This window comes from Serpula lacrymans (assembly GCF_000218685.1).
Source record: "Serpula lacrymans var. lacrymans S7.9 unplaced genomic scaffold SERLAscaffold_4, whole genome shotgun sequence".
In the NCBI taxonomy this organism is placed as follows: domain Eukaryota; kingdom Fungi; phylum Basidiomycota; class Agaricomycetes; order Boletales; family Serpulaceae; genus Serpula; species Serpula lacrymans.
The window spans coordinates 1,179,341-1,205,182 of record NW_006763293.1 but is presented as its reverse complement, the minus strand read 5'-3'; the positions used below and the strand labels follow the sequence as shown (position 1 = coordinate 1,205,182).

Sequence of the window (25,842 nt, the reverse complement as noted above, 5' to 3'; positions counted from 1 at the left end):
AATAGGAACACGCCTGGCTCGCCACAGCTTGGGCTCGGTTCGATTGGGCCTTTCTCACAGTGTATGGTACTGACGCGTCGCAGTAGTTGCGCGTCCCGACAGCCTCAGTATCACTATCTGTACTCTTTATATACGACTGTCAGCAAATAGTCCATCTGCATCAACATGACTTCAATTGGAACAGGTTACGACTTGTCCGCCAGCACATATTCTCCTGACGGTCGGATATTCCAGGTAAGCTATCTCGTGATCTCGTTATTATTCAGTACACTCAAATACATATGCAAGGTTGAGTATGCTAATAAAGCAGTGGAGAACTCTGGGTCAGTAAATTTAATGCCAGTAGTGCATATATGTCTTGATTTCTGTGTTCTCCCAGTACTGCCATAGGACTGCGCGTCAAGGATGGCGTTGTTTTTGCTGTGGAGAAATTGGTTCACTCGAAACTCCTTGTACCTGGTGCCAATCGACGCATTCAGAGTGTGGACAGGCACATCGGGCTAGTAAGTTACCACAAATATCCCTATATAGCCTACTAGAGGTTGTGATATCTCAGGCTACTGCAGGCCTCCTAGCAGATGGGCGCAATATATCGAATAGGGCTCGTGCCGAAGCAAATGATTTTCGGGAACTTCACCGTTCTGGCATACCACTTAAGGTATATTTATATCACCATTGCGGATAATACGTCTCACTTTTGTTTCTGGAAAGGAAATGACGAGTCGGATAGGTCAATACGTCCAAGTCTACACGTTGTACTCGTCCGTTCGTCCGTTCGGAATCAGCACAATCGTTGGAGGTGTTGACAAGGATGGGCCATCATTGTATATAATCGAGCCAAGTGGTGTTTACTTTGTACGTAGATCGCACATACTGCTCTTGCATACTTATAGGACTAACCGTTACCTGCAGGGGTATCACGGTGCGGCGGTGGGCAAGGGTCGCCAGCTTGCAAAGACAGAACTGGAGAAGCTCAAGCTACAAGAGATGTCGACACGAGAAGCTGTTCTCGAAGCCGCCAGAATGTAAAATATCTCAATCATTATATCTGATCTCCATACTGCACGCTGACATCTATATTACAGAATATACCTGGTACATGACGATGCTAAAGAGAAGGAATTTGAGCTAGAGATGTCATGGATTGGTGATGAAACAAATGGCTTGCATTTAGCCGTTCCAAAAGATTTGCTTGATGAGGCGGAACAAAAGGCTAAGGAGGCACTGGAGACTTTCGAATAAAGATGTAGTTATTGTAATGCTATACACTGTGCCAATGATGAACTACTGAAGAAATCTTTTGCCAGCTAATGCTTCCTCATTCGGTCAGACAAAGACAAGGTATCTATACAATTTGCTCGAGTTCTCGTGCATAAGCTAGGGAAGCGGCTATAAGCTTCTGTCTGGGTATTTCTATCTTGTCATCGCCTTTTCGCGTAAATGTAACAGTGCTCTCTACCAGGCTTACTTGCCATCCACGCTATATATGCAGACCTGATTAGTTGTTAATCATTAAAGTGGCCATTTGGCTTACCTGTTGTGCGAAGGCGACTACTTCATTTATAGTAGAGAAGAACAACAAAGTAGCCGCATCTTTCAATGGTAAGCTGTCATAAGCCATTTCCTCGCAGCTTGCGATTTCATTTCTACACTCGTCATGTCAGTACTGACGCAAATGATGAAAGGGTAATCACAACATACCGAATTGTACCCATCAGACTGTCAATGAAGAATTTGTACTCCTCTGCGGGTGCTTCTTCTCGGGCATTCCACACCTTGCTATAGCTGCCTTCCATTAGCCATCTCTCCAAATTAACGGGATGTCTGATGTAAGGGTTGGCATTGATTTCATCTGCAGGAAGAGGTAGAGACTCTAATGCTGTGTGAAAGTCGGCGATGCGGTTTTGAGTTAAGAGACGAATTAAGTGGAGGCCCCGGATGGGAAACTCGCGTGGAGACGGAGGCATAATTGAGCTGATAAGACCATGAGGAATACGCTAGCAAGAAACAGAACCACTATACACACCTGAAGTCTGTGTAAAATGTTTGTAGCTGGGAGAAGTAGCGATCGAATGAGGGAACATTTTTTGTCCTTATACTCCAGAAAGCACCAATTTCGAGAATATCGCCTAAATACAGTTGTAGTGCATGGTCAGGTTAATCGCAGCACGACGTACGAGTCATTACTATATCCTCTAGCTTTGGGTTCTCCTGGGGAAGTAGGAGGCCATTATCTATCAAACCAATCTTTCAATTGAGTGAGCGGTGGTAATTCAGCCAACATAGTGGTCTACAAGGTACCTTGAGCTGCGCCAGCAAAGACCCGCATTTGCTGAGGGTGTTGGCATCGGAGAATCTTGATTCGAAAGTACGTTGCAGTTCCTTGTGGAGAGAAATGAGTTGTTGAGGAGGCATGGTTGTAGCAACTTTGACGAGATTCAAAGAATGAGACACGCGTCCAAGAATCGAGGTCACGCAAAGACGCGTCAGCCCGCCACAGCCCAAACTCGAAGTAACCGCGGCCACTTATCGACACCAGCTCAAGCCCCTCCCACCACATAAGCTTTTCTTACTCCTTCAGTCAACCATGGAAAGCGTAGGCGTAGACATGAACCGTCTCAAGAGTGGGGAAGTAAACCTCGGTGTGCGTGAATCCCTACGAATCTACGGTGTAGCGAAGTGCTTACTTGCATATACAGACATCTATCATGGCCGTTCAGTTCGATCGCGGGGTCGTCATCGGAGCAGACAGTCGTACCACGACTGGAAGTTATATCGTATGGATTTTACTGTCGACTTCTCCTGCTAAACTCACACCAACGTTTGACAGGCTAATCGTGTAACAGACAAATTAACCCATGTCCACGATCGTGTATATTGCTGTCGCTCAGGATCTGCTGCTGATACTCAGGCCGTAGCAGATATCGTACATTTCTATCTGCAGCAGTACTCGTATGTCTTACGTCTAATTCTCGCCATCGTCCATGAAATTAATACTCTCTTAGCCAACAAAGCGGTACTCCTCCACCCGTACACATAGCAGCAGCAGTCTTCCAGAAACTCTGTTACGAAAACAAGGATGCACTGAGTGCAGGAATTATTGTGGCCGGCTGGGATAAGGACGTAGGCCCAAGCGTGTATAATATCCCTCTTGGTGGTGGTCTCTTCCGACAGCCATGGGCTATTGGCGGTGAGCTTTTCTCTCATCACCATCTAACTATTTATTTTTGGTCTAAACTGTATCATAGGATCCGGGTCCACATACGTGTATGGATACTGCGATGCTACTTACCAAGAAGGTTGGGGTAGGGACGAAACTGTCAACTTTGTCAAAAACAGTAAGTTTACCATGCAGTTGCCTGTAGTATCGTATTCTCACCGACTTCGGTTGTTCTTTAATATCAGCCCTTTCGCTTGCCATGTCGAGAGATGGCTCCTCAGGTGGTGTAATCCGTATGTGTGTCATAACAGAAGAGGGCGTTGAGAGATTATTTGTCCCCGGTGACCAACTACCGAAGTTTTGGGAAGGACGTGAAGTACTTGGAGCTGCGGCTAAGAAGGTCCTGGAACCAGTCCCCATGGCTGTCGAATAGAATCATAACCTGTAATTTAAAAAATGCGTGTTTGTCATTTTCTCAGATTGGCCAGCATGTTAGACCGGCCCTTTCGATTAGCCCCAATTGAAGGAACATAGTCTGTATTATCCTCAAGTCCATGAGTTATTATCCTCTTGTGCTCATTATATTCTCCAATTCTTGTTATAATTCAACCTCCACTCCTTATTGATCTCCCATCCTTCATTGCCATCACTGTCGCCTTGCCATGCTTCCCCTTCCCACATTCTTAATCGCCATAATGCAATCGCCAAGGCAGCCGTATCACCTCTCTTCACAGTACGATCGTCAGAAGTCAGTAGGAATGCATGACTTCCCTTTTCATCGCTATTAGTTGATTTTGTGAGCTCTTTACTAGATGGGTCAGGGTGCGCGTGTGTCCGCCATCGCGCCTTACGTTCCACAGCCAACAGCTTACACAAAGCAGCATATAACACTGCACGTTGTGGTGCTGAGGGAAATAGAGTTAAACCGTTATATAAAGGCACCTGAGAGGTCGGTAGCAGATCAGGGAAAGGAAGGTCCTTCGTATCGAAATTATCACATGGATAAAGGGAGGAGAGTGGAAGGGGTCGCCGTGAAACCTCGGAGTCTGGATCCTGCAAATCAACTGAGTCCGAATGGTCTGGTTTCATTGAAGCGCTTGATTTCAGTTTGGTTATAGGATCTCGATTGAGAGGTGGTACAACGAGTACCGCTGCAGCGCCATCATGCTTGATTAAACCATTTGTACGCACTGTTTTCCATTCGGCGCGAGTGAGCCTCCGAAGGACCATCGTTTCCGTAGATCCACGAGGAGAAATCCGTAGACTGTCGGCCAGCACCTCAAGCTCTTGTAATACCCGAAGCCGTAATAGATGTCCGATATGTGAATCAAGAAGAGCGTGCACCGAAAGATTAGCAGCAAAACGACGAAAAGGCTCTATCCGTACATAATAAGTGAAACAGCGATCGGAAGAGAGAAGAGACTCTCACTTCGCTCTTGAAGTTGCTGGACAGCTGCTTTCCAGCAAATCATATATACTCCTGTGTGACCTTTTCGAGCCTTGTATTGAGGGTGTTCAAGTCCATCAGGTAATAACGAGGTAGCACGCGTCGCTTCCAAGTCCACTCGCATGGGGGTCAATCGAATGAGAAAATCTTGGAAATAAGAAAGGTTGGTGGGTGTCTGATATCGCTAGAAGGAAACAACTCACCAGATGGTAAGAATCTGCGCGTGACTATACATTGACGCAAGGGGGTAGATAGCATTCTGACTACCAAATAAGCGGAAGGAACGATGTTCCATCGCAGACAAAATAGACATACGGTATGGACTTGACCAGTATTCGCGCTCAAGAACCGTCATACTCCTTGGACTCGCATGATCTGGATCCTCTGTGAGATGGCGACGTCCTTGTACTCGTACTCGAGGAGGCGCTGATTTGTGCCGTGCACGAGTCCGAGGGTTGGTGATGGGATTCAAAGGGTCCAGAAGTATGGACTGTGTTCTGTTGACCAGAGAAAATGAAGCTGCAGGCAGCGAAGGTTTTCTCGAGTTTTTCTTGGTTTTCTTCGAAAAGCGTGGATTATTTTCTCGACCTCCTTTCTTTTGAGCGGGGAGCGCATTTGCCAGTATTCGTAAGAGACGGGGAAGAAGACGGGGCATGTCGCTTGCACAACCCAAGGCTTCAACGCGTTGGACAGGATGTGCTGGTGTACACTGTAATGTTGCAGCGAAGAATTATTTCGGAGACTCAGTAAAGTTACAGTCTGACACACGGAAATTAGAGGTAACAAGAAAGGGTAAGACCAACTGCGTAGCTCTCGCTATCGGCAACAAATAGTGGTGGTAACGTTAGGTTTTTTCCAGCTTTCCAACATTATATACCTCATGTTCTTTTGTGTATAAACCCATGCAGAAATACTCAAGCTGCCGGATTATGGTTCAAGTTATCAGCGAATCGAGTCACCAAACAGGTTTGGAAAGCTTTACAACTGTCTCGTGATCATATCGCAACACATGTTACCATCAAAGGCCACCCAAGACAGCCTATACCAAGCACATACACAATCCAACTCGAAGTGAGCTATCTTTTCGTACCATGGGTTTTGAATGCAAATCTCCAGCAGAACCCATCACTCTTGCAGTAGTAGGATGCGGTCAACGTGGCAAGGTTAAACGCTTCTCGGCTCTTTTATCAATACGATACTCAAGCTCTGTTTCCAGAACTACTCTGCCTATCCATTGGACGAACCCCACAAATGCAAAGTAGTCGCTATCGCCGAACCTCGCCCAAAGACGCGTCAACTATTCGCAGATGCTCATGGAGTCGATGACACTCTTGTTTTTAAAACATGGCAAGATTTGCACAAAGCATCAGCAGAGACTATCGAAACAGTCGGGAAACGGCTGGCTGATGCAGTTATCGTTGCTGTCCAAGACAAAATGCATCTCGAGGTGGTGCTTGCATTCGCTGAACAAGGGTATCACATTTTGTGTGAGAAACCAATGGCTACGAGCTTGGAGGACTGCCTGAAGATAGAGGCAGCTGTGAAGAACGCTGATATCATATTTGGCATGGGACATGGTAACTAGCTCATCCAAGATTTCTTCGCATCCCAGTCAATACTGATATATCTGTCAGTTTTGCGTTATTCCCCGTACAACAAAGCTCTCACGGAGGTAGTACACTCAAGGGAGCTTGGGGAGCTCGTGAATGTGGTTCACGTCGAACCAGTTGGTTATTATCATTTTGCACACTCGTATGTACGTGGAGACTGGTCCAAAGAAGCTGAAAGTTCTTTCTCTCTCATGACGAAGAGTTGCCAGTAAGAGATGTCTTTATTTCGTGTTTGAAACATGCCGCTCATGCTATTTCTTTTAGTGATATTGATATCTTATGTCATTGGCTGTCACCTGCTATTCCCACTCGTGTCTCTTCCTTCGGATCGCTCAACCACTTTTCTAAAGCCAAGAAACCGTCAACAGCTGGAGATGCGTTGCGCTGTTTGGACTGTTCGATCAACGAAGAATGTCCTTATAGTGCGAAGAGAAGTACATTTTCACACGTGTAAAAACCTATGCTTGCTCACAAATTATTATCAGTTTATCTTGAACCTGTTTCTCGTGGCAACACGCGTTGGCCCGCGAGCACGATCGTGGATGGTATTCCAGATATTGAGAACATTACCGATGCTTTGCGGAGTGGACCTTATGGTCAGTGTGTATATGAGAGCGACAATGACGTCTGTGACAATCAGGCAAGTCTCTTTTATGCGTTACCAACAGGTATATCCTAACATGTACTTTCGATCTAGGTGGTGAACATCGAGTTTTCATCTGGGGCTACTGTCTCTTTCACCATGGTTGCACAAACATCCCTCATTTGCGATCGTCAAACGCGTCTGCACTTCACACATGGCGAGATTGTTGGCGATATGTCTCAGTTCACTGTTACGAACTTTCGGACTGGCCAGGCGACTACCTATCACCCGAAAAATGAAGGTGGAGGTCATGGTGGAGGGGACTTGGGATTGATACGAACATTTGTCGAGGCAGTCAGAACTGGGAAGCAAGAGTTGCTTGGGACTCACGTGAGTGAAGTATTGAACAGTCACTTGACAGTGTTCGCTGCGGAGCACAGTCGGAAGGAAGGGAAGGTTGTCAACTGCGCCGACTTTACGCAGGCTGCCAGGGGGGGACTAGGGATGTGACCGCGCATGTCAATTCAATGAAAGATACCGTGTCGGACAATGTTCCTGCGCAAGATGCGCAGCGCCGTCGGCAGGTACCAGATATATTTAAGTTGTAGACGTAATGCAGATGTGGGTGTTGAATCTGTAGACCTTAAAGGTGCCTTCTTGTACGTGTGTTGGATATATATCACTCCTGAATTGCTCCTGAACACCGATATTCGTTTCTTCGTATTTCTTGATAGAGGCAATGGATGAATCTGTGGAAAAGAAGTTAGCGTTACCTGGCGGACGTACTCTCGCGTATGCAGAAGCTGGAACCCTGACCAGCACCACTATCATTCTTTATCTTCACGGTGCCTTTACCGTTGGCGAGGCTTCGAAGACATCCCAAATAATCCTGAGCAAAAACATTCGCTATGTCGCTCCCACTCTTCCTGGTTGGGGCAACACATCTCCTCCACTTCCATCGACTTCATATCCTGCCTGTTTGACGAGCGACATCACTGCGCTACTCGAGCATCTATACCCGAATAATCATGCCATTAAGCTCTACATAGCTGGAGGTTCGTTTGGAACTGTACCTGCACAGATACTGTTTGGTGCGCCATACGACGCGTTCCCATTCGGACGATACATTGCAGGTGTATTGTTGCTCGGTGCCCTCTCCCCCTTCCACTACCATGTCGATTACGCGAAGCACATGTCGTGGTCAAATTACATCATGGCTGGCCCACCAGCGCGCTTTATTCCGTTCAAGCTCATCCCACGACTAGTGAAATTCATTATATCCAAACAGCTGGCCACTGAAGCAGGGGCCGAAGCCTTTCTTCGCAAGACTTTGTTCGACACGATGGATCAGGCAGAGTTGGAGGAATATGCTAGGTGGAGGGAAAGGCAGGGTATAGCAGAGGGCGAGACGGAGCTGAATATGGCGAAGAACGCCATCCGAAGCGTAGCTAAATCTTGGGAGGGCTTTTCTCTGATGTCCGACGTGCTTCACGCAGACTGGGGCTTCCACCCTAACGAGCTTGACGAGAATCATTCTCGTCCTCCAGTCCTCCTCGTTTTCGGAAAGGACGATAAAATGGCTCCTGAAGCCATGTCACAGTATCTTGCGGCGAATTACAAGAATTCACGCTGCAGGTCTGTCGATGGAGGTCACTTGGCTGTGTTATACCATTTGGATAGCATATGGACCGAGTTCCTTGCTAACGAGCATGGTGCTAACGCCGGCGCAAGCGGTAATTAATCGATGACTAGTTATACTGATATTATCATATCTTTATCTTGTACATTTACGTGCACTCTGGTACACTGGACATAAATCTATCGGATGCTTTGATCAAAAACTAGTATATTTCATCACGACTACATTGACAAATCGAACTAAATGAAGGAAAGCAATATAGATAAGCATGATAGATTCCTTAGTCCTGCAGTTCTAGTTCTTTCCTAATGATCTCCCTTACTTCACGCAGCCCTCCTGCCTCACGTTTAACCCTTCTAGGGCTTCGCGTCAACAATTCCGTGGCACTATCCTTCACTTTAGAGCCTGGACTCGGGGGTGGTACAAGCCCTTTAGTTCCAGATTCAGTACTGTTCGAGGCTGGAGTTGATGCTGGCATCTCTAACCACTCTTCGCCAGTGATCTCAAGTTGCCGAAGAAAGAATGGACACAGGCCCGTCAGCAATTTCAGGGACTCTGTCGCTTCCGAGGTAGACATTGGTACAGGGGAGGATTTGATGATGGCAGATTCAACTTCAGAGTTAGGTAGCGCCTTTCGCTTTCGAAGTGCAGGAGTAGACGATGATCCAGTTGGGGCAGAAAAAAGCCTGTATTGCAATAGAAAAGCTTAAGGGATCATGATCTACACGATTGGAGAAAGCAACTTACATCCATACGCTTTCAGCGACGCCGCCTAGACGACCTAGTAGACAGCGGCGGCGCATTTCTTCTTGACCAAGCTTCTGAATCTGTTCTATGGTCATTTTACTCCCGGCCACCTTTGCACCAGCCGATTTGCTTGGCGTTGCTGTAAGGGAACGTTGATGAATACGCTCATAAAGGGCTTGACGACGAGATGTCGTAGGTGTGCTTGGGGCGGTCTCAGCTTTAGCTCCCCTCTGGTGAACTGGAGTACATGGCCTTGACTCGTCAGAGGTGCTTTCACGAGCAACCTTCAGAGGAGTCTTGAATGGAGTCAAGTAGCTACCCGCGGGGTCTCGAATACGGCGTGAGGATGGGGTTTGTGGGAAGGTTACGGAGTTCTTTGCATCCGCAGCGCTCGCGGATGAGGTGGCTATTGTTGGAAATGGTACGGCAAACTTATTTGCTGTGATCGCTTGTTTGGCAGGAGACTTGGTAGGAGACTTTGTGGCTGACTTGGCATGCGATTTGGTGGGAAACGACGGGCTTGAAGGTACCAAACCTGAAAGAGAAGCCATTCCTTTAGGAGATGCCGACACTAGGGCACGAGTCAGCGCGGATGCTTTCGTAGCGGTGCTAATTTCAGGCAGATTTGCAATTGGAATGTTGGGGATCGATTTGACATTGTGGTGTAGCTTTGTGCACAATCGATAGATTAGTTCATGACCTAATTTACAGGAAATAACACATACCTCGATCCATCGTCTGAGCTTGCCACTAAACTCCTTGCGCCTTCGTCCACCGTCTGCTGTCCATCGAGCAACGGCTGCCATTCCGCCGGTCATGTTTTTGTCTATGTCCATCTCGACTTCGACACCGACGCCATACACAGGGACACGCTTCGCCACACTCTTTGAGAAGTGGCTTGTTGGGCTGATGATAAAGCCCATAGAGCCCCGCGTCCAGTCCTTGGGTGGAGGCGAGGGCGGAGTATCCAAGAAAGGATTTTCATCGTCACGGTCGTGAGCTTCGGCCTTGGATTCGGGAAGAGCTCTGCCATCCCATTCCCATAGCCAGCAAAGTCGTTTTAAATCATCAACTTCGAATTTCGTAGTAAAACCACTGTAGGTCGTTAATGAGACATGATTGAGTATATTTCGTACGATGCCCGTGTCTGAAGAAGGTGAAACAGCAGCTGTAGCAAGGGCATGTGATAGAGCATGCTGTAGGGCGATCTGAAGGGAGTTGAGTCGCAATAAATGTGTTGGTAAAGAAAGTAATGATGAGCTGCTTTTGTGAGCGGAAGCAGGAGGGGTGGGTGGCCTGTTATTGACGGGTATTCTGTGAATCATACTAACATGGTTATAAGCTGAACTATACGCACGCTAATCTGAGTCTCTTCGGGGTGACCTCGCCATCAGGGCTGGAGAGGCGACGTTTTTTCTGCGGAGAGACTCCAAGGGTAGTGTATACATCGGACATGATTATCAGTAAAAGGAAACGGTCGTAAGTGGGCGCACTGGACGGCGCTATAGGTGTCGCAGAGGGAAATGAAGGAAGGAGAGTCGTGACGGACTGGGCGACGCGAACAAGGCGCGTCCACGTAACAATCTCCCACGGGCGCGTTTTAAGTCCCGCCACCATCTGCACTCGAACTGGAATGTCTCCATGCTGCAATGTCAAGCAAGGACAGCGCAGGTTATTATAATGCTGAAAATCCGACAAATCCTCGGTCTACTGCACTGCTTATCGATGTTGAATGCGTTAGATCGTATTTTTTGTTTTGATAGAAGCGCTTCGTTACTCAGAACAGGCTGTGGCCATGGGACTTGGTTGGACGGTGATTATCGTTTTTGGACCTTCTCCGCACTACAGCCATGCTCGATCGGTGCATGATCATTTACGGTAACGAGACCCTTACTTCCCTCCTCATCAAGCCAGACAATAGTCACGAACTGTACATGTGATGGGACCTGGCACCTGAATCATCGAAAGGGGATCTTGAGCGCTTTCCTAGTAATATCTTGAAATCGTTTGGTTGCCAGTGAGCTGATTCCATCTCGCATACAGAGTATGTCCCTTATTACCAGCTGCTCCTGGATCTTGAAGAATATCCTGATTTTCATCCCCACAACGTGTTTTACTATTTACTCACGCTATCACTGACAGGTCGAAGTATCAAAGAACTCAGAAATCTGGCACGAGGATGCTCCATTTCTTGATTGGATTGAAAAGGCAACACATTCTTCGAAGGATAATATAATATCATGCGTTTTGACATCAAAGCATCTTTTTCATTCAGTATGTTGTCCTTATGTTGAATCAGCTCTGAGCTTAGGCCCATCTCTATATGCTATAGCTCCAATATTGATGTTCAGAGTGCATTACGTCTACATCCAGAACCTAGCGTTCTCTGAATAGGTCGCCACGGCGACTAGTAGTAGCCCTTCATCCGTTCACCATAATAGTTTGCGTGCCATACCAGTTTCGACACACAATATTACCAGGATAGGACCGCGTCACCAAACTCAAAATAGGTGTCCTGACACCGTTTCTCAGAGCCCGCGGCTGGTAAGTTCTGGTCATTCTACACTTGATGTAGTTTCTTCTTCTTTTTTCCTTTGTATATAGCAAACCGACTCGGAGGATCTTACTACATCCGCTACTTCAAGGTTTCCTTATGATTATCGTCTACTGGGCATAGTTATGGCATGCCGATATCGATACGTCATTAGGTTCAACCACTAAGCTCAAACAGCGAGCATCATATCGAGGTCGCATTCCGATCCCATGGTTGTGTTGATCGTCTTTAATATTAACGAGTGAGTTCCAAGTCTTATCCTTGCTGTACTGTGTTCTTTGGCATGTAACAATTGATACGGCAGATAACCCCTCTATCAGTGAGCAAAGGCGTACTATCTGATGGCATCGCCCTGACCTTCTTTTCATCGGATCTTTATCCTTCTTAATTTTAGCCACATGGATGCTGCGTGGCGCAGCCTCTTCGAAGAGGACCACGTTATCCCAGTGGTGCACATCAAAGAGCGAAGCTTCTGCTAAGGGTGAGCAATCAAGGCATTGTCCTGAAATTGATGTATTTCTTCTTCTCTGTAGTAGGTATGTAGGCACTTCAATGGTCTGCATGAGTATGACATCTTATTTCCAAAGTGATAAGGTCTCGGACAAAGCGAATAACCGTAGATTCGGAAAGTATTTGTACGTGTATACGCTGCCGTCATGATTCAGCTTTCTTCAGACCAAACAATGCCGAAAGGTCTACAAATTAGAGTCACAATGTCCATTTTGACGCTGATAGAAGGACTCCATTGACGTACTCGAGCACACCCTCCGAATTCTCAGCCAGACGTTCGGAATAGTACGCCCTTAGGACGTGTGACTTAACTATATTAGTCCTCCGTTGTTCTACCAGTCTTCCTAATTCGCGGATTGCAACCCCCTGGAGAAGCCCGCGATCTAGCCTGATTAACCGCTCATAGTTGCAGGTAACATCGTGGCTTTAATGGTTTTAAAGCGTACGCCCCAACTTCGGTTAGTCTTTCTTTTTCCATCGTTCGTACCTACGCTGTAGAGGCTTATAATTTGCCTCGATGGCGACACCAGTAGGAGGAGAGGCAAGCAAGCAGCTTTGGTGAGGTTTTCCTTTTTTCATCTGGAAATCAGCTATCACACTAAACTTTCTCGATCCAACCAGGGACGAAACTCTGACCAGGCTTTTGAGTAGGCATATTATTGATACTGGTCCATATTGGAGTCTGAGCTAATCGGTTAATAGACCTCTCCACAGCTACCGTCAAAAGGAATGTAGATTTGGAATCCAGAGTAACCGAGCTTGAAGTTGAGCTCGCTGTATGGAAACAAGCCCATGCTACCGCTCTTGAGAGCTCTGAACGGGAAGCGAAAACACTGGGTGGGCAGCTAGCCACATTAAACAGGCAAATTGTGTCGATGGAGAATTTCATGGTGAGCCGCCACAGTTTGTGATTTTTGTTCTTACTCCTCTCATATCGCTTTCAGACCCATAACCTCCTTATACTCTGTATAATCGATGCGGACGAGTGTTTGTTCACAGAATCTCTGTTGAAGCAGGGTCACAATGGAGGGCGTCACGCTGCTCAGCAGATAACCAAGTGTATTGCTGAGTACTTGACGAACGAAGATGTTCACATATTGGGGCATCTTTCATTCTGGATTTCTATATACTATAACAAAAGAGGGCTTGTAGAGTCTCTCATAAGCCGCGGTATCTGTAGCCTCGAACAATTCGAGGCTTTTGTGGCAGGGTTTAGTCAGGCTTCCCCGAGGTTTGTTATGGTCGACGTAGGGGTTGAAAATGAGTCCACTAGCACGAAGATAAAAGGTGGCGCTTCTCTGTCTATCACCGTTTAACATTCAAAGCTTAACTCGCCTCCTGATAACAGAGTATTTGCAAACCTACATACGTTTTCCACAGACTCAGCGGGTGTTTTTTGCAGGTTAGATTTTATGATGAGCACTCTCACTCTCTTAATCATGTTAATTTCAGGCGGAAAAGAAAACACGTACGCATTAACTTTTAATTCGTTGGAGAACGATCAACTACTCGGCAAGCTCGTCATGTTACATGGACGAAGTGAAGACGCCAGTGACATGCGAAAATATCGTTTTCCTATCGTAAGATCGGAATGTTTATCTACGAGTCAAAGACTCCTATCATCAAAAAATCCTTCGCCATTAGCGATGAACGGGTTGGTTAGTTCAGTGACAGATTATGGTTTACCCACTCCTTGTTCTCCACCGAGATCTACTTCTTCATCGACAGAAACAAAGCCACTTGATCCTTCTTTGGTACGAGATTTTAGGCTTTACAAGATTGGAATTTTACTGAATTATACGTTCGTAGCCGCTTCATAAACGTAAGTCAGGCTATCTTGCCTTGATCTTGCGCTGATATGTGAAACTCCATTGCTAGATTCCCCGCCACCTTGTAATGAATACTACCTGATGAGTTGCTCCAAAGGCGTGCGTCTATGCTCGAGTTCGTTAAAGCCTCACTTTCTGACGATATGACTATTATTTAGGGAGCTTGCAAATATTCGCACAGTTATATTTTAACACCGGATCAGCTTGCTACTCTGGCAATTAATGCTAAGAAAGCACCTTGTAACTTCTTAAAAAATGGTAGGGGCACGCAATCTGTGTATGGAGTTGCATACTGACGGTACATCTGCATTTCGATTTCGAAGGGCTTCTATGTCCTTACGGAGATCGGTGTTGCTGGGGCCATACATGCCCTAATGGGCCCAAATGTTTTCATCTGAGCAAAGGAAAGTGTTGGTTTAAAGGTGGTTCGTATGAAATTCATCGTAATATTGTAAAGATATCTGATCTACCGAGGACAACCACAGAAAGTATGCATTCTCTTGAGTTGCCTGCTCTAGGATGATAGTCCACTTCAGTAGTTGGTTGTTTTGTTTCATTTCCAGGTTTTATGCTTCGAGTTTCCTGGTTGTATCCAGATTCTTAACTGGATCTTCACTTAAGTTCTCTGTTTGTATATGCTACTGTTACATTGACATGACATTGTTTGAACTTCATCCGCTACGCTCATGTCACTAACACTATGGAGGCCTCCCATTTTCTAGTTTTTTTTATCTATAAATTCAAATGTACTGTTAAGTGTCATGTCAATGTACCCTCGAAAAGCATGTGGACTTCAAATACTGTGGGAACCTTCACCTAATGCCAGCTCTAATACCCGTCATTGAAACATTCACACGAAGAAGGTCAGTAAGCCGTGTGAAATCGATTACTTTGAAGTTATCTATCGACAGTGAGGTCCCCAGGCTTGCCCACTCATTGTCTAGCAGCCACCATCATATTCCATATTCTACTTGTATAACTGAAGGGCCTTCAACATGTCTGGAGTCAGTATGCTATTATTTTATTCCCATTTCTTTACACTCATCATTCAATATTCAGCACGAAGACCAAGATGATCTCAAACCTTCCAACACCCCTGGTAAGCATCATGTGGCTAGGGAATGAATAAATGTTAGTGTGTCTGACGCAACTATACAGGTTACAAGCCCTCCGCTGCAAAGAGCGCCGAAGAATATGCCAAATTAGATGCCAATGATGAAAGTCTGGCCCGCTGGAAAGCCAGTCTGGGTATCACTGGAGATGTTCCCGCAGGGGACACGAGTGGCCCGAAGGTTTGTTGCTCGGGTGTCATATCGCCGCTTTGGTTCACCACAGGAATGATCTCTTAAGGTCACCGTCTTGACCCTCGAGCTTGATTCCCCCACTCTACCACCGGGAAAAAAACTCATCTTCAACTTGAGTGACACCGCCAAGCTCGCAGACACGAAGAAGAATCCTATTGTCATCAAAGAAGGAGTGGAATACAAGTACTCTATTTCCTTGTATCTTTAGCTGAGTTAGTCTCTGACAAAGCTATGTGCAGTGTTCGTATCACTTTCAAAGTGAACCACTCCATCATTTCGGTAATGCTCCCTCGTTTAGTTTTAAACACACACAATATTAACATATTTGCTTATAGGGTGTCCGGTACATTCAGCTCGTCAAACGGGCGGGTATCAAAGGTAACGCTCTTGTGTTGCAACTAGAACTCTCTATATTCGCTAATCATCTATTTTGCTAGTGGACAAGTTGGAACAAATGTTGGGTTCTTACGGCCCACATCCGAAAGGAGAGGCGTACGCCAAGAACTTTGATCCAGAGGAGTCTCCTTCCGGTTTAGTCGCAAGGTCAGGTTCATACAATGTCAGAAGTAGGGTCGTAGACGACGACGGAGAAGTGTATGCAGGTACGTCTTTAGATGGGGAATCTACAGTGATCATTTACTCAGTGTCCTGGATAACAGATTGGGAATGGGCATTCAAACTCGCCAAAGAGTGGTAAATGGTAGCTTTTTCTTCCCAAACTTTCCAGCATTTTGACCATTCACTGCATTTCAATACACGCTACAAGCGCATGTACTTGTTCCGTTCACCTGATCCCGAGTAGCTTGCCTTTGTACTTATACCACCTGAGATGTACTAGTTACGACTAAAGAGAATCTATCTTGAGGTTATAGTTGTAGCGATGATTTGCACTAGGATTGCACGCTAATTCGTTGATTCGTTGATCATCTACCATTCGTTGGGTCAACGAAATCCCAGTCGGCCAAATAACGTACGACAGTCGATACCAGTACGAAAATTAAATCCAAGGATCCGGTAAGCTGCAAACATGCAGTTTTCAGCTCGCGGGCTTTCTACTTTTCGACCTTCAGTTTTCGTTGACTCTAGTACACTAAAATCATGGAATCGTAGTAACCGCTCGCCGTTGTCCTTTTATTTGGGACATAGAAAACTGTCGTGTTCGTCAAGCAGACACCATCCTTTAAAGTTGCCATCTCGCCTAGTCTCTCTCTCACATGCACCTGTCCCAAAGAAATCATGGGTCGAGCGCTTTCCAGCTCCAATTCAGCCTTATCTCTTTCTCACTCGCATAGACAAACCCATTGGTACCCTCTTGCTATTCTATCCATGCGGTGAGTACAGAAAATGAAACGTATCAAGAACCATAGCTTAACACATAACGTCGGGGTCTATCAGCATGGTCTATAACGATGGCGTCGTACGCGTTAGAGGTACCATTCTCAACGTCGATGGCATACATCGGTATTTTTGGGTTGGGAGCCTTGGTCATGCGTGGTGCAGGTTGCACCATCAACGATATGTGGGATAGAAATCTGGATAAAGCTGTAGGTGGGTGTGGTTTTACTATGAATATGGTGAACACAACGCGACGCTCTGCCTTGAAGTACGAACTCGTGAAAGGCCTTTAGCCAGAGGAGACATTACACATAGACAGGCTCTTGGTTTCCTGGCAGGACAGTTGGGTGTTGGCCTGGGAGTTCTGTTGCAGTTAAATTGGTACAGGTATGACTACTTGAAAACGATACTATTTCACTAGGGACTAAAGCTTTCATTATAGTATACTCCTCGGAGCGTCTTCATTATCGGTTGTGACTATTTATCCCTTGATGAAACGCATTACCCATTGGCCCCAAGCTGTCCTTGGTTCGTTCATGATTAGTTTCTTCTGTTTGCTTACCAAGTATAAACCTTTCGCACAGGTCTTGCGTTCAATTGGGGAGCACTATTGGGCTGGTCAGCTATCGCAGGTGCAGTGAACTGGAGTGTCTGCTTACCGCTATACGCAGGAGGTGTCTGCTGGACACTAGTCTACGATAGCATATATGCTCATCAAGTGCGATATAAAGCGTCCGTTTCTGTCTTTCGATCACTAACATGACGTCTGCAATCAGGATAAATCGGACGATATCCATGTTGGGATCCGTTCCACTGCCCTTCTCTTCGGGAATAACACCAGGCCGATTCTGAGTGCCCTCTCTGCATCAACCGTTTCTCTCATCACCTACGCAGGCATGCTCAACGCTCAGGGATTACCGTTCTATGTGGGTGTTGGACTCGGCACGATACAGCTTACACGAGTGCTGTGGAGGACTGATTTTAATCAACGACCAAGCTGCTGGGCAGGTTTCGTAGGGTGTGGCTGGGCTGGATTTTGGGTATGGATGGGAGCTTTAGGGGACTATGCATTAATGCTGCTACATTTATAGTTCACTGTAACTCATTCACACAGAGCTACTAAGAGTGGGCATTGAATAGAGGCTTCCCCCCTCGAGTAATCTATGTGGCTAACGTCGTGTCGTAAAGAGAAGGTCGTAAAAAGGTAAGTGACACGGCGCAACTTGGAGCGCAGGTCGTGCTAGATATAAAAATGTAAAAGTAAAACAAGTTTGACAACAGTAAGATACTGGGTAACGCCGGGAGGATGGATACAGGTGTTGGGAATGGGTAAAGCAGGTATGATGAGAAAATGGTTAGAAAGCAACATAGATAATGACCTGACGATAACCAACATGAGAAAGGGTGAAAGCTAAGTGAACATGTGTAACTAATCATGGCGATGATGACCCGATGAATGAAGGCCGAGATTGAGATCGCGACTTGAGCCAACCCTTGAGCGCGACAATAGAAAGCGTCCAGCAGAATGCGAAGCAAGTAATGGCGACGGCAACGTTGAGGAACAACATCATATCTGCAAATGAGCGTCTTTCTTCAATACAATTACAACGAGTATAGATGGCAAATCACGTACCATCACGCCCTTTACGCATGGCGGCGATTGTTATCTCCTCCGTACTGAAGATGAACATGAGTCCTCCACAGGCAAGGAAGAAGCTCCCGAGTGCTTCGGTCGGCGGCCGAGAAGGGAGGATTGAACGAGGAGGACCCAGCCAAACGAAGAAATATGTTAGGCATCGGAGAACCGAAAAACCTAACAGGAGCCATCCCCAGATTTCATGGATCTGGACCTGAAGTGTGATTTATCCAAGTAAGTCAGATGATCAGAGCAAAGATGAGGTAAGCCTCACCTGAAACAAATAAGTCTGGGCGTGAGCACTCATGGCCGCACCAGTCACGCCAATGACGAGAGCAGGGAACGGGTTGAAGCTGGCTCGGTAACTCGGTGGTTCGGCTATAGTCTCATGCGAGACGGTGGCTGATCTCATTGCACTCGAGGCAGAAGCCGCCAGCCATCGACGAACACGCTTCGATTCAATTCCCATGCCAACAAGACCAGCAAACCAAAACATAACCTACAGACAGTCAGAAAACCAACGATGATCAAGCAAATGGGTAAGCTTACAGCGATACTTATGTGCTGCAGCTGTTTGGTCGTGTAAGGGTCGCCAGGGTGAGCGCCAAAACGTTCCATCCATGTGTTGGTGATACCATAGATGAAGATGACAAGCGACTCGACAAATTCTGCTGAGACATAGTCACCAGCAGGAGTACGATTCCACGACCAGCCCAGCTCAGAGAAGGAACCCAGGAAACGAGCAAAAGTGACAAGACCGTAACACCAGAATATTCCTCCCTCTGTAAGGTGAAGTCAATTGGTGAGACCTCTTTGTAAAGAGGGATAAAACATACTGATGAGATGTGCAAGACAGCCATTGATGTAGCCTTCGCGACAACCACCGGTATAAACCACAACACCAGACAAAAGCATGGCAAAACCCGCGAAGACCAAGGACCTCTCTAATGTGGCAAAGGCAACATTGGCAACACGGCGAAGCATGTGTGTCTTTGGCCGGATGATGGCGGGGATACCCAGATCGTGGAGTGTGTCATCAGAATGTCTCGATCCCCGAGGAGACCTTATGCCAAACACAGTTCGTTCTGAAGATGTCGACTGAGAATACTGATGACCACGATGGGAGCGCTGTACATCGTTGGCCCAAGATGCGGTCTCGTCATCATCCAATCTATCGATATGGACAGATTCCACTGCTTCAGCCACTCTGTGAGGTTTCGTTTCAGCGTCGAAGATTTCCTCTGACTCATCTACTAGCCCAGTGTACTCAAGGTCCGAGCCTACGTTGACATCTTCACGACCGAGGACGACGGTTCGCCAAAAGGTCTTGAAAACAAACGGTTCCCGATTTCTGACGAAGGTATAGAGACGGATGCAGAATGCGGCTATGTCAACAGCAGACAAGCATAGACTAAGGAAAAGGACAAAGTAGCCATGTGACGTATGAGTAGACCCGTCGTACCTGAAATTTGCAAACAGGTCAGTTGTATGTGATCGACCGATGACGCGTCTGGCGCTTACATATTGGGTGTTAATTTTTTATAAAGTGCGCTCGCTGCACAACCGAGGGCACATAGGCCGTAAAATACCAATACAACGACAGCGTGCCATGCATGGCGTACAGAGCGCAAGGCGATACCTGATTTGCCATGTGATCAGCCGCACGTCCAGACGCCGTGACAGACATTAGCGCACCGACAGGCAGAGCAACAAAGAAAGCCAAAGACATCATGACTATATGCAAGGCCATGAGGCCAGGATAGCGGGCAGCGTCAGGGTCGCGGTCTTCGATATCGATGGACCAGTAGGACGGTGGGGTCGGGGGGTGCCACATTTGAAGCTCAGTCTCGTTGAGCTCGAGGAGGGGTGCTCCGTGCATGTGCATGTGCTCGTGGTCGCCATCTCGTCTGGAATGATAGCGCCCAGCGAGTGGGGACAGGTCTGATATCTGTCGGGTCTGTAAATCAGCGGAAGAGCTTGCGAGAGCAGTGGTGGCAGTCAGAGCAAGGGCTGGGACGAGGAGACCGATGGTGCACCAGGATGAACGCATGATGGAGGTGGACACTCTCGAGAGAGAGCTAGAGAGCAGGGGACCCAAGTGATAGGAGAAAGCGAAACAAGGCTCGGGGACCAGGCCAATTTATTATGTGGGCAGCACCGTCCGTCTGGCTCGGCACCGATCGGCATGCGACCAGTCGGTCTCAGTCAAAGCACCGTTCTTGATAATCAGATATTTTACATATCCTCCTCTCACGTAAGAACAACCCAGCCCTCCTCTCCGACTTCCGTCCGCCATCGGCATATATCCTCGCAAGTACAGCGGCTGTAGAGCCTCGTGCATGGCGAGACCATTACCATGATGTGACCCTTCTACAACCAATTATTCTCCCTGTCGCCCCTCCTATACCCAGCCTGTTGTGGCCCACCTTACTTATTTAGTACCTCTTCTCATCCATTGTACGCACACTGCTTTCGTGATCACCCCTTTCCAGAACCCATTGCTGCTAAGCCGCATCTGAAAGATTAGAAGATTATCGATCATCGTTCACGTGAAGTGATCATTGACATGAAGTACGCGGTAAAATTCTCACCCAGTTTCAGCAGCGAATTGATTTTTTTGGTTCGCGCTCGAGGATCAAAACTTTCTGAAGCATAACCCTTGCTGAGTCATGATCAAATGGACTCGTCATTATCCCCGGGAGTAGAAACGACCTCGGCTCTCGGCAAGGTACGACTTTTTTCGGTGAACGCATTTGAGTCATGTCCCCTAACATTGAAATTAGTCTGTACAACGAGTCACATCCGTCGGTCCTCGGCCGACAACAGTAAGGGTTATCAATTGGTATACGTAGCGTCGTTAGATGTTGAATAGGGAGGGCGACAGAGTGCTATCAAGCAACCTGTACAGTATGAGTTCATATCATGACATGATCCGAGCAAAAGGCCGAGAAACCGAGAGTAAGTTGGGATGGTACTGACTTACGAATCACTTGCGACCGCAGTCCATGTTCAAAGTTATTAGAGGGTAACCGGACAGCCTTGGCGCTTATTGCCATAATGCCCTATGTATAATGCCTCAGACGTTGAGGCGTCTGCGCAGTGCGCAGTGCAAACATATTTCCTTGTTCAAAGGAGTCGAGCCATTTTAGGAGTACCAATGGCTTGAAAAAGTAATGGCGTTTAAAGTAGACGCCACTGAGTCCCCCAATTGTTACAATGGATTGTCGTACAGTCGATTTCAAAGGGGTGCAGACAGGAATTCGTTGGGGAGTGTCACAGGTATATGAGAGTCACACCGATCGCTTATGCGTGACCCTAGTGATATGTGACGTCACTACCGGCTAGCTCTGTTTGAAAGAGCTTGCTCAGCTTAATGTTATCCGCCTTTCCTCCTTCATTGCATAGTGGAACAACGTTTGACGTTGTGCACAAGGGTCACCGGGTTCTGGTTGTCCCGCTGCAGATAAATAGATGCAACTCCAAAGCATCAGGAGATTCGTTTGGGGCGATATTCCTTCTTCGAAGGTGGAGCGGAGGCTCTTGCTCAAGATTGATTGGTTTATACTATCGTATTGCTGCCTTATGGTGCGTAATACGCTAGGATGTCTGTTAGTAACATACCTGGACTCAACCAGCTCCACATGCACCATAGTATTTCGTCAATTGTGAGTTTTGTGTTATCGATCAGCTTTCTTCACACCCCTAGCTTGTGTAATTTTTATGCGAGACCAATTCTCGCAAGATAGATTTGGAGAGAAAGATGGATTTGAGAATTGTCTACATTTGTGTCGTGTGCTGAGACTTGTAGCTAACATCCCTTTGAAAGACTTGGATAGAGCGAACGTCAACAATGCCTACGTCTCAGGGATGAAGCAAGAACTCAACATGCAAGGAAATGACTTCAATGTGAGTCTTTATAAAGAGCCGTATATATAATAGAAAGGACTAAGTTCGATTAGAAAATAAATACCGTTTTTACCTGTGGATATATCGTCGGGATGATACCAAGTAAGGCACACGGAGGAAGCCATGTTTCATCGAACTCAAATCTTCATAGATAATCTAATGCTGCAGGTTGTATCGCCAAGGATATGGTTTCCTCTGATGCAGATAGTTTGGGGTGTGCTCACTTTTTGGTAGTGCCGATTTCCCCTTTCATACCTCCTTTCACTCATATGAAACAAAATGTGATCAGCACTAGCGCTGTCCATAACGTAGAGCAGGTTAGCCGACTATTCTTCCCTCCAGAGAACCACGTTCTCAGTACGCAACTCCTGTAGATATATGCTATCAGATTTTTTCAAGGCATGGCAGAGGCGTCAACGTTTGTAGGGACGCATTATATTTTAGGCTCGTGAGTCGCCGTCTTTGTTTTTCAAATAGTTTCTTTTAAAACTGATAGGACAGGTGGTATAAACCTGGAGAACTTGGTAAACGCTCCGGAATATTTACGAGCTCTGGGCTGGCCGGCACACTGTAAGGAAATCCCGTTCTTTCTCCTTGTTCTCGCTTAAGAGGCATCTCTTTGAATTAATGACTGTAGCTTTTCTGGCTTACTTCAAGCTGCAGTTTATCAGTAAGGCTCTATTAGCTCATCTGAAATAGTACTTATCTTGGAACTTGGATCTTCCCAAGAAATCTAGGGGGAGTTGCACATAAAAGCGGATGGCGATGGCTGTAAGTATTTATGAATGCGACACGATCGTACAATCCGAAGATGGCCATATGTAAACAAATTAAACACTTCTCAGGTTTATAATTGACGGCGTTATCACGCTGCCCATCGCCATTTATGGTTTCCTCGTATTCCCAGACGTGCCAAATTCTACACGGGCGTTCTACTTGACACAGGAGGTTGGTTTCTCTGGCTACATACCCATGTCTTTCATGAACTGACATCATCATCTCTGTTCGATGGACACGCTTGACTTCGCGCGTTCAGGAACGAGAACTTGCATATAAGCGACTGGAATCAGACACGGCACAGCACAAGCTCTCTTGGGATCTGTTTAAAAGGGTTCTTGGGAAGTGGCGGTGGTACGCATGTAGCTTACTCGTGGGTTTCTTCCCCACGGTCGTATTTTAATCCCAAACCGATGCCTTTCACCAGTTCGCAATATCCGGTGAAGTAGAAAGTTTTGGTTCAAACAATCTGATGGGCCAATGGCTCTCAGCTATTGGTGGCTACACTGTAGAACAAGTTGGTGAGTTTATAGGCATTTTTCATATCAGTCAGTGCCTTACCACTATGGCCTTACTCGCACTCTCCGATACGGCGATGTCCTAGACTATTATCCATCTGGTGTCACTGCTTTTGGGATTGTATCAACACTGGTCTGCGCAACATGGACTGATTATACGCGCGCAAGATGGCCCGTCCTCGTCTGGATGTGTTTCTCCTGCACAGTAGCTGCAATATGCATCCTTGTGTGGAGCAGTCCTATAGGACTAAAGTTCTTTGCCTACTGTGCGTTGTCGCAGTCAAATCCCAAATTAAGGACACCAGAGTTGCTGACATCGATCTCAAGATTTCGCAGGAGCGGCTTACTCAGGGCAAGCAACCACTTTTGCGTAAGCATTCGCAATCCTTGAAACAATGTCCCGCTGAGTACGAGCTTTCACAGTTGGGCCAATCAGATATGTGCAGATGACCACCAGGAACGCGCTATTGTATTGGCATCCATGAAGTCAGTCCTGACGTTTTGACAACTCCCCCCACCCACAGCCCTCGTACTAACTATGTACATTTCTCACAGTATGTGGAACAACGCTGTGAACGCGTGGTGGCCGTTGCTTTTCTATCCTGCGACAGATGCACCGCGTTTCCGCAAAGGCATGATTGCAATGATTTGTACGTGTGTCGCAACCCTTGGCGTAACCTGGCTTGTATGGTATCTCGAACGGCGCGAGCATCGAGTGACGCGTAAAGAAAAGCCAGACAAAGAGCGCGACGGCAGTATGGAGGAGACGAAGTCCTACGTGGGTTGAGGCTTACGGCGAGAGCAGTGTCAATTTACGAGAATATCATTTATGATATATCGAGTTTTAAAAATGTTTAATTCTGAAGCCATCACATCGCTCATCGGTGAAGCTACTGATACACGTATGATTCTTTTAAAATTGCGAACAACAGTCTAGACTAAGGGTCTGTCTCAGACAACAACCCTGCCCATAAACAAGCCTTTGTAATGCGCTGCAAAACGAGGCAAAAAGGTGTACGGTGTTTTGTACGGTGTAAAGCGTTTCGACGACAACAGCTCGTGGAAAAAGACGAGCAATTAACTAAATTGTATAAAAGAGTGTCCACTTTTAACAAGAATTGAAAACAGCATCCTCCAATACAGAGGATGAAACAGAATGGTAACGGGTATACGAAAGAGATACTGGCGTTTACTCATTGGCAACCTGTATGGAAACGGTTAAAATTAGAATCTTTCTGAGAGAGGAATTATTAGCTTACCTTGAGCACGCCAGGCGGGGCATCTCCGTAGATATCAGTCAATCCAGGAGGCAATGCGTGTTCCCGTGGTAGATCAACAGAAACTGTGCCATTAGGGCTCACAGATCTACCTTGATAAGGGGCGAACGGTGCTCCTCCACCAGGATTGCCAAAGTGCGGCAGTTGGGAGTGCGATGGGTCATAGACAGGCTCTGGCAAGAGCGGCGGGACAGGCTTACGGTCAGAAGGGTTGCGCACCAGACTGGTCTGATTATTGTTGTAATTGTTGTATCCAGCACCCTGAGGGGGTGAAGGCGCACGTGGCGCGTAGGTGGTGGGCTGCTGTTGCCCATATCCCTGGCCGTAATAGCCCTGGGAAGGAGGCTGTGCATATGTTGGTTGGGTGTATCCGCCGCCATAATCGAAGCCATGGCCGTGTCCCGAAGAGCTCCCGCTCAATCTATATTTTTCGATTGAATCAAGACGCCTCTCCTCATCAACGTAGTGCTCCGCAACTGTCGGATCGAACGAGACAGCATCTGCGATCTCACGGTCAAGGCGACTGCGGCGGCGTCTTCGGCATGCCATGGTCACAATGATAAAGATAATAATCATGACGACGATACCGACAGCCGCGAAAACACCACCCTCGAGAGGCTTGTTCTGTAGAAAGCCAGGGGTAGGTGTATAACTGGGAGTGGCAGAAACCTGCGCAAGCTCTGTGGTGATGTAGACAACCGAGTTACCGCTAGAGGAAGTAACTGTGACGGGGGTGGACGTAGGAGTAACAGAGGGTGGTGGGGTAGAAGTCGAGGTAGGTGTGGAGGTGGAGGTGGAGGTGGGCGTAGAAGAGGTGCTTGTTTTCGACCTGACAAAAATGAATTAGCATTCACGAATTTCTGCGAAAGATGTGCTGGATAATTTTGAGACCGCAACTCACTGAGTAGTGGTGGACGACGAAGAAGGCTTTGTTGAAGTAGTCGAGCCGGTCGAGCTAGAAGATGAAGATGAAGCGGTTAGGGGATTTGTTGCTGATTGAAGAGAAGTGG

At 46.8% G+C, this 25,842-nt stretch overlaps 10 protein-coding genes across 10 annotated transcripts; 8 read left to right on the top strand and 2 right to left on the bottom strand.

Moving 5' to 3' along the window:
• Nucleotides 1-74: 74 nt before the first annotated feature.
• On the top strand, nt 75-1,479 carry SERLADRAFT_460867 (uncharacterized protein; the record flags this gene model as incomplete). The annotated part of the gene is made up of 8 exons (XM_007315469.1): nt 75-234; nt 289-323; nt 380-503; nt 557-658; nt 712-855; nt 913-1,025; nt 1,086-1,255; nt 1,308-1,479. 7 exons carry the CDS (start codon nt 166-168, stop codon nt 1,240-1,242), a joined length of 744 nt encoding a protein of 247 aa, XP_007315531.1.
• Nucleotides 1,480-2,456: 977 nt separating this feature from the next.
• On the top strand, nt 2,457-3,702 carry SERLADRAFT_360169 (uncharacterized protein; the record flags this gene model as incomplete). Its single annotated transcript, XM_007315468.1, has 6 exons — nt 2,457-2,644; nt 2,700-2,777; nt 2,831-2,952; nt 3,006-3,190; nt 3,249-3,338; nt 3,406-3,702. 6 exons carry the CDS (start codon nt 2,588-2,590, stop codon nt 3,591-3,593), a joined length of 720 nt encoding a protein of 239 aa, XP_007315530.1.
• Nucleotides 3,703-3,739: 37 nt separating this feature from the next.
• SERLADRAFT_435215 (uncharacterized protein) lies at nt 3,740-5,262 on the bottom strand (the record flags this gene model as incomplete). The annotated part of the gene is made up of 4 exons (XM_007315467.1): nt 3,740-4,536; nt 4,590-4,754; nt 4,811-4,870; nt 4,923-5,262. The coding sequence occupies 4 exons, from the start codon at nt 5,260-5,262 to the stop codon at nt 3,740-3,742; spliced, it is 1,362 nt and encodes a 453-aa protein (XP_007315529.1).
• A 347-nt stretch (nt 5,263-5,609) lies between these two features.
• On the top strand, nt 5,610-7,459 carry SERLADRAFT_460858 (uncharacterized protein; the record flags this gene model as incomplete). Its single annotated transcript, XM_007315466.1, has 6 exons — nt 5,610-5,770; nt 5,824-6,184; nt 6,242-6,425; nt 6,482-6,651; nt 6,703-6,857; nt 6,915-7,459. 6 exons carry the CDS (start codon nt 5,699-5,701, stop codon nt 7,308-7,310), a joined length of 1,338 nt encoding a protein of 445 aa, XP_007315528.1.
• Nucleotides 7,424-8,674, top strand: SERLADRAFT_460855 (uncharacterized protein; the record flags this gene model as incomplete). The annotated part of the gene is made up of 1 exon (XM_007315465.1): nt 7,424-8,674. One exon carries the CDS (start codon nt 7,540-7,542, stop codon nt 8,539-8,541), a length of 1,002 nt encoding a protein of 333 aa, XP_007315527.1.
• Nucleotides 8,675-12,679: 4,005 nt separating this feature from the next.
• On the top strand, nt 12,680-14,910 carry SERLADRAFT_446663 (uncharacterized protein; the record flags this gene model as incomplete). The annotated part of the gene is made up of 10 exons (XM_007315464.1): nt 12,680-12,708; nt 12,999-13,140; nt 13,195-13,537; nt 13,599-13,652; nt 13,703-14,004; nt 14,060-14,072; nt 14,129-14,178; nt 14,238-14,337; nt 14,403-14,504; nt 14,565-14,910. 10 exons carry the CDS (start codon nt 12,680-12,682, stop codon nt 14,600-14,602), a joined length of 1,173 nt encoding a protein of 390 aa, XP_007315526.1.
• A 56-nt stretch (nt 14,911-14,966) lies between these two features.
• On the top strand, nt 14,967-16,268 carry SERLADRAFT_460845 (uncharacterized protein; the record flags this gene model as incomplete). Its single annotated transcript, XM_007315463.1, has 8 exons — nt 14,967-15,083; nt 15,139-15,178; nt 15,238-15,371; nt 15,430-15,566; nt 15,623-15,662; nt 15,719-15,761; nt 15,821-15,985; nt 16,043-16,268. 8 exons carry the CDS (start codon nt 15,075-15,077, stop codon nt 16,078-16,080), a joined length of 606 nt encoding a protein of 201 aa, XP_007315525.1.
• Nucleotides 16,269-16,410: 142 nt separating this feature from the next.
• Nucleotides 16,411-17,809, top strand: SERLADRAFT_347123 (uncharacterized protein; the record flags this gene model as incomplete). The annotated part of the gene is made up of 6 exons (XM_007315462.1): nt 16,411-16,714; nt 16,779-16,931; nt 16,988-17,105; nt 17,161-17,246; nt 17,303-17,436; nt 17,495-17,809. 6 exons carry the CDS (start codon nt 16,411-16,413, stop codon nt 17,807-17,809), a joined length of 1,110 nt encoding a protein of 369 aa, XP_007315524.1.
• A 36-nt stretch (nt 17,810-17,845) lies between these two features.
• Nucleotides 17,846-21,054, bottom strand: SERLADRAFT_460841 (uncharacterized protein; the record flags this gene model as incomplete). The annotated part of the gene is made up of 7 exons (XM_007315461.1): nt 17,846-18,289; nt 18,352-18,568; nt 18,629-18,853; nt 18,904-19,136; nt 19,191-19,816; nt 19,876-19,993; nt 20,050-21,054. The coding sequence occupies 7 exons, from the start codon at nt 20,402-20,404 to the stop codon at nt 17,880-17,882; spliced, it is 2,184 nt and encodes a 727-aa protein (XP_007315523.1).
• A 696-nt stretch (nt 21,055-21,750) lies between these two features.
• SERLADRAFT_354736 (uncharacterized protein) lies at nt 21,751-25,782 on the top strand (the record flags this gene model as incomplete). Its single annotated transcript, XM_007315460.1, has 19 exons — nt 21,751-21,939; nt 22,007-22,019; nt 22,181-22,260; nt 22,314-22,362; nt 22,412-22,490; nt 22,550-22,577; nt 22,635-22,708; nt 22,762-22,830; nt 22,898-22,930; nt 22,990-23,031; nt 23,106-23,208; nt 23,297-23,410; nt 23,465-23,558; nt 23,642-23,821; nt 23,883-23,925; nt 23,979-24,041; nt 24,111-24,758; nt 24,815-25,656; nt 25,732-25,782. 17 exons carry the CDS (start codon nt 21,826-21,828, stop codon nt 24,340-24,342), a joined length of 1,410 nt encoding a protein of 469 aa, XP_007315522.1.
• Nucleotides 25,783-25,842: the final 60 nt, after the last annotated feature.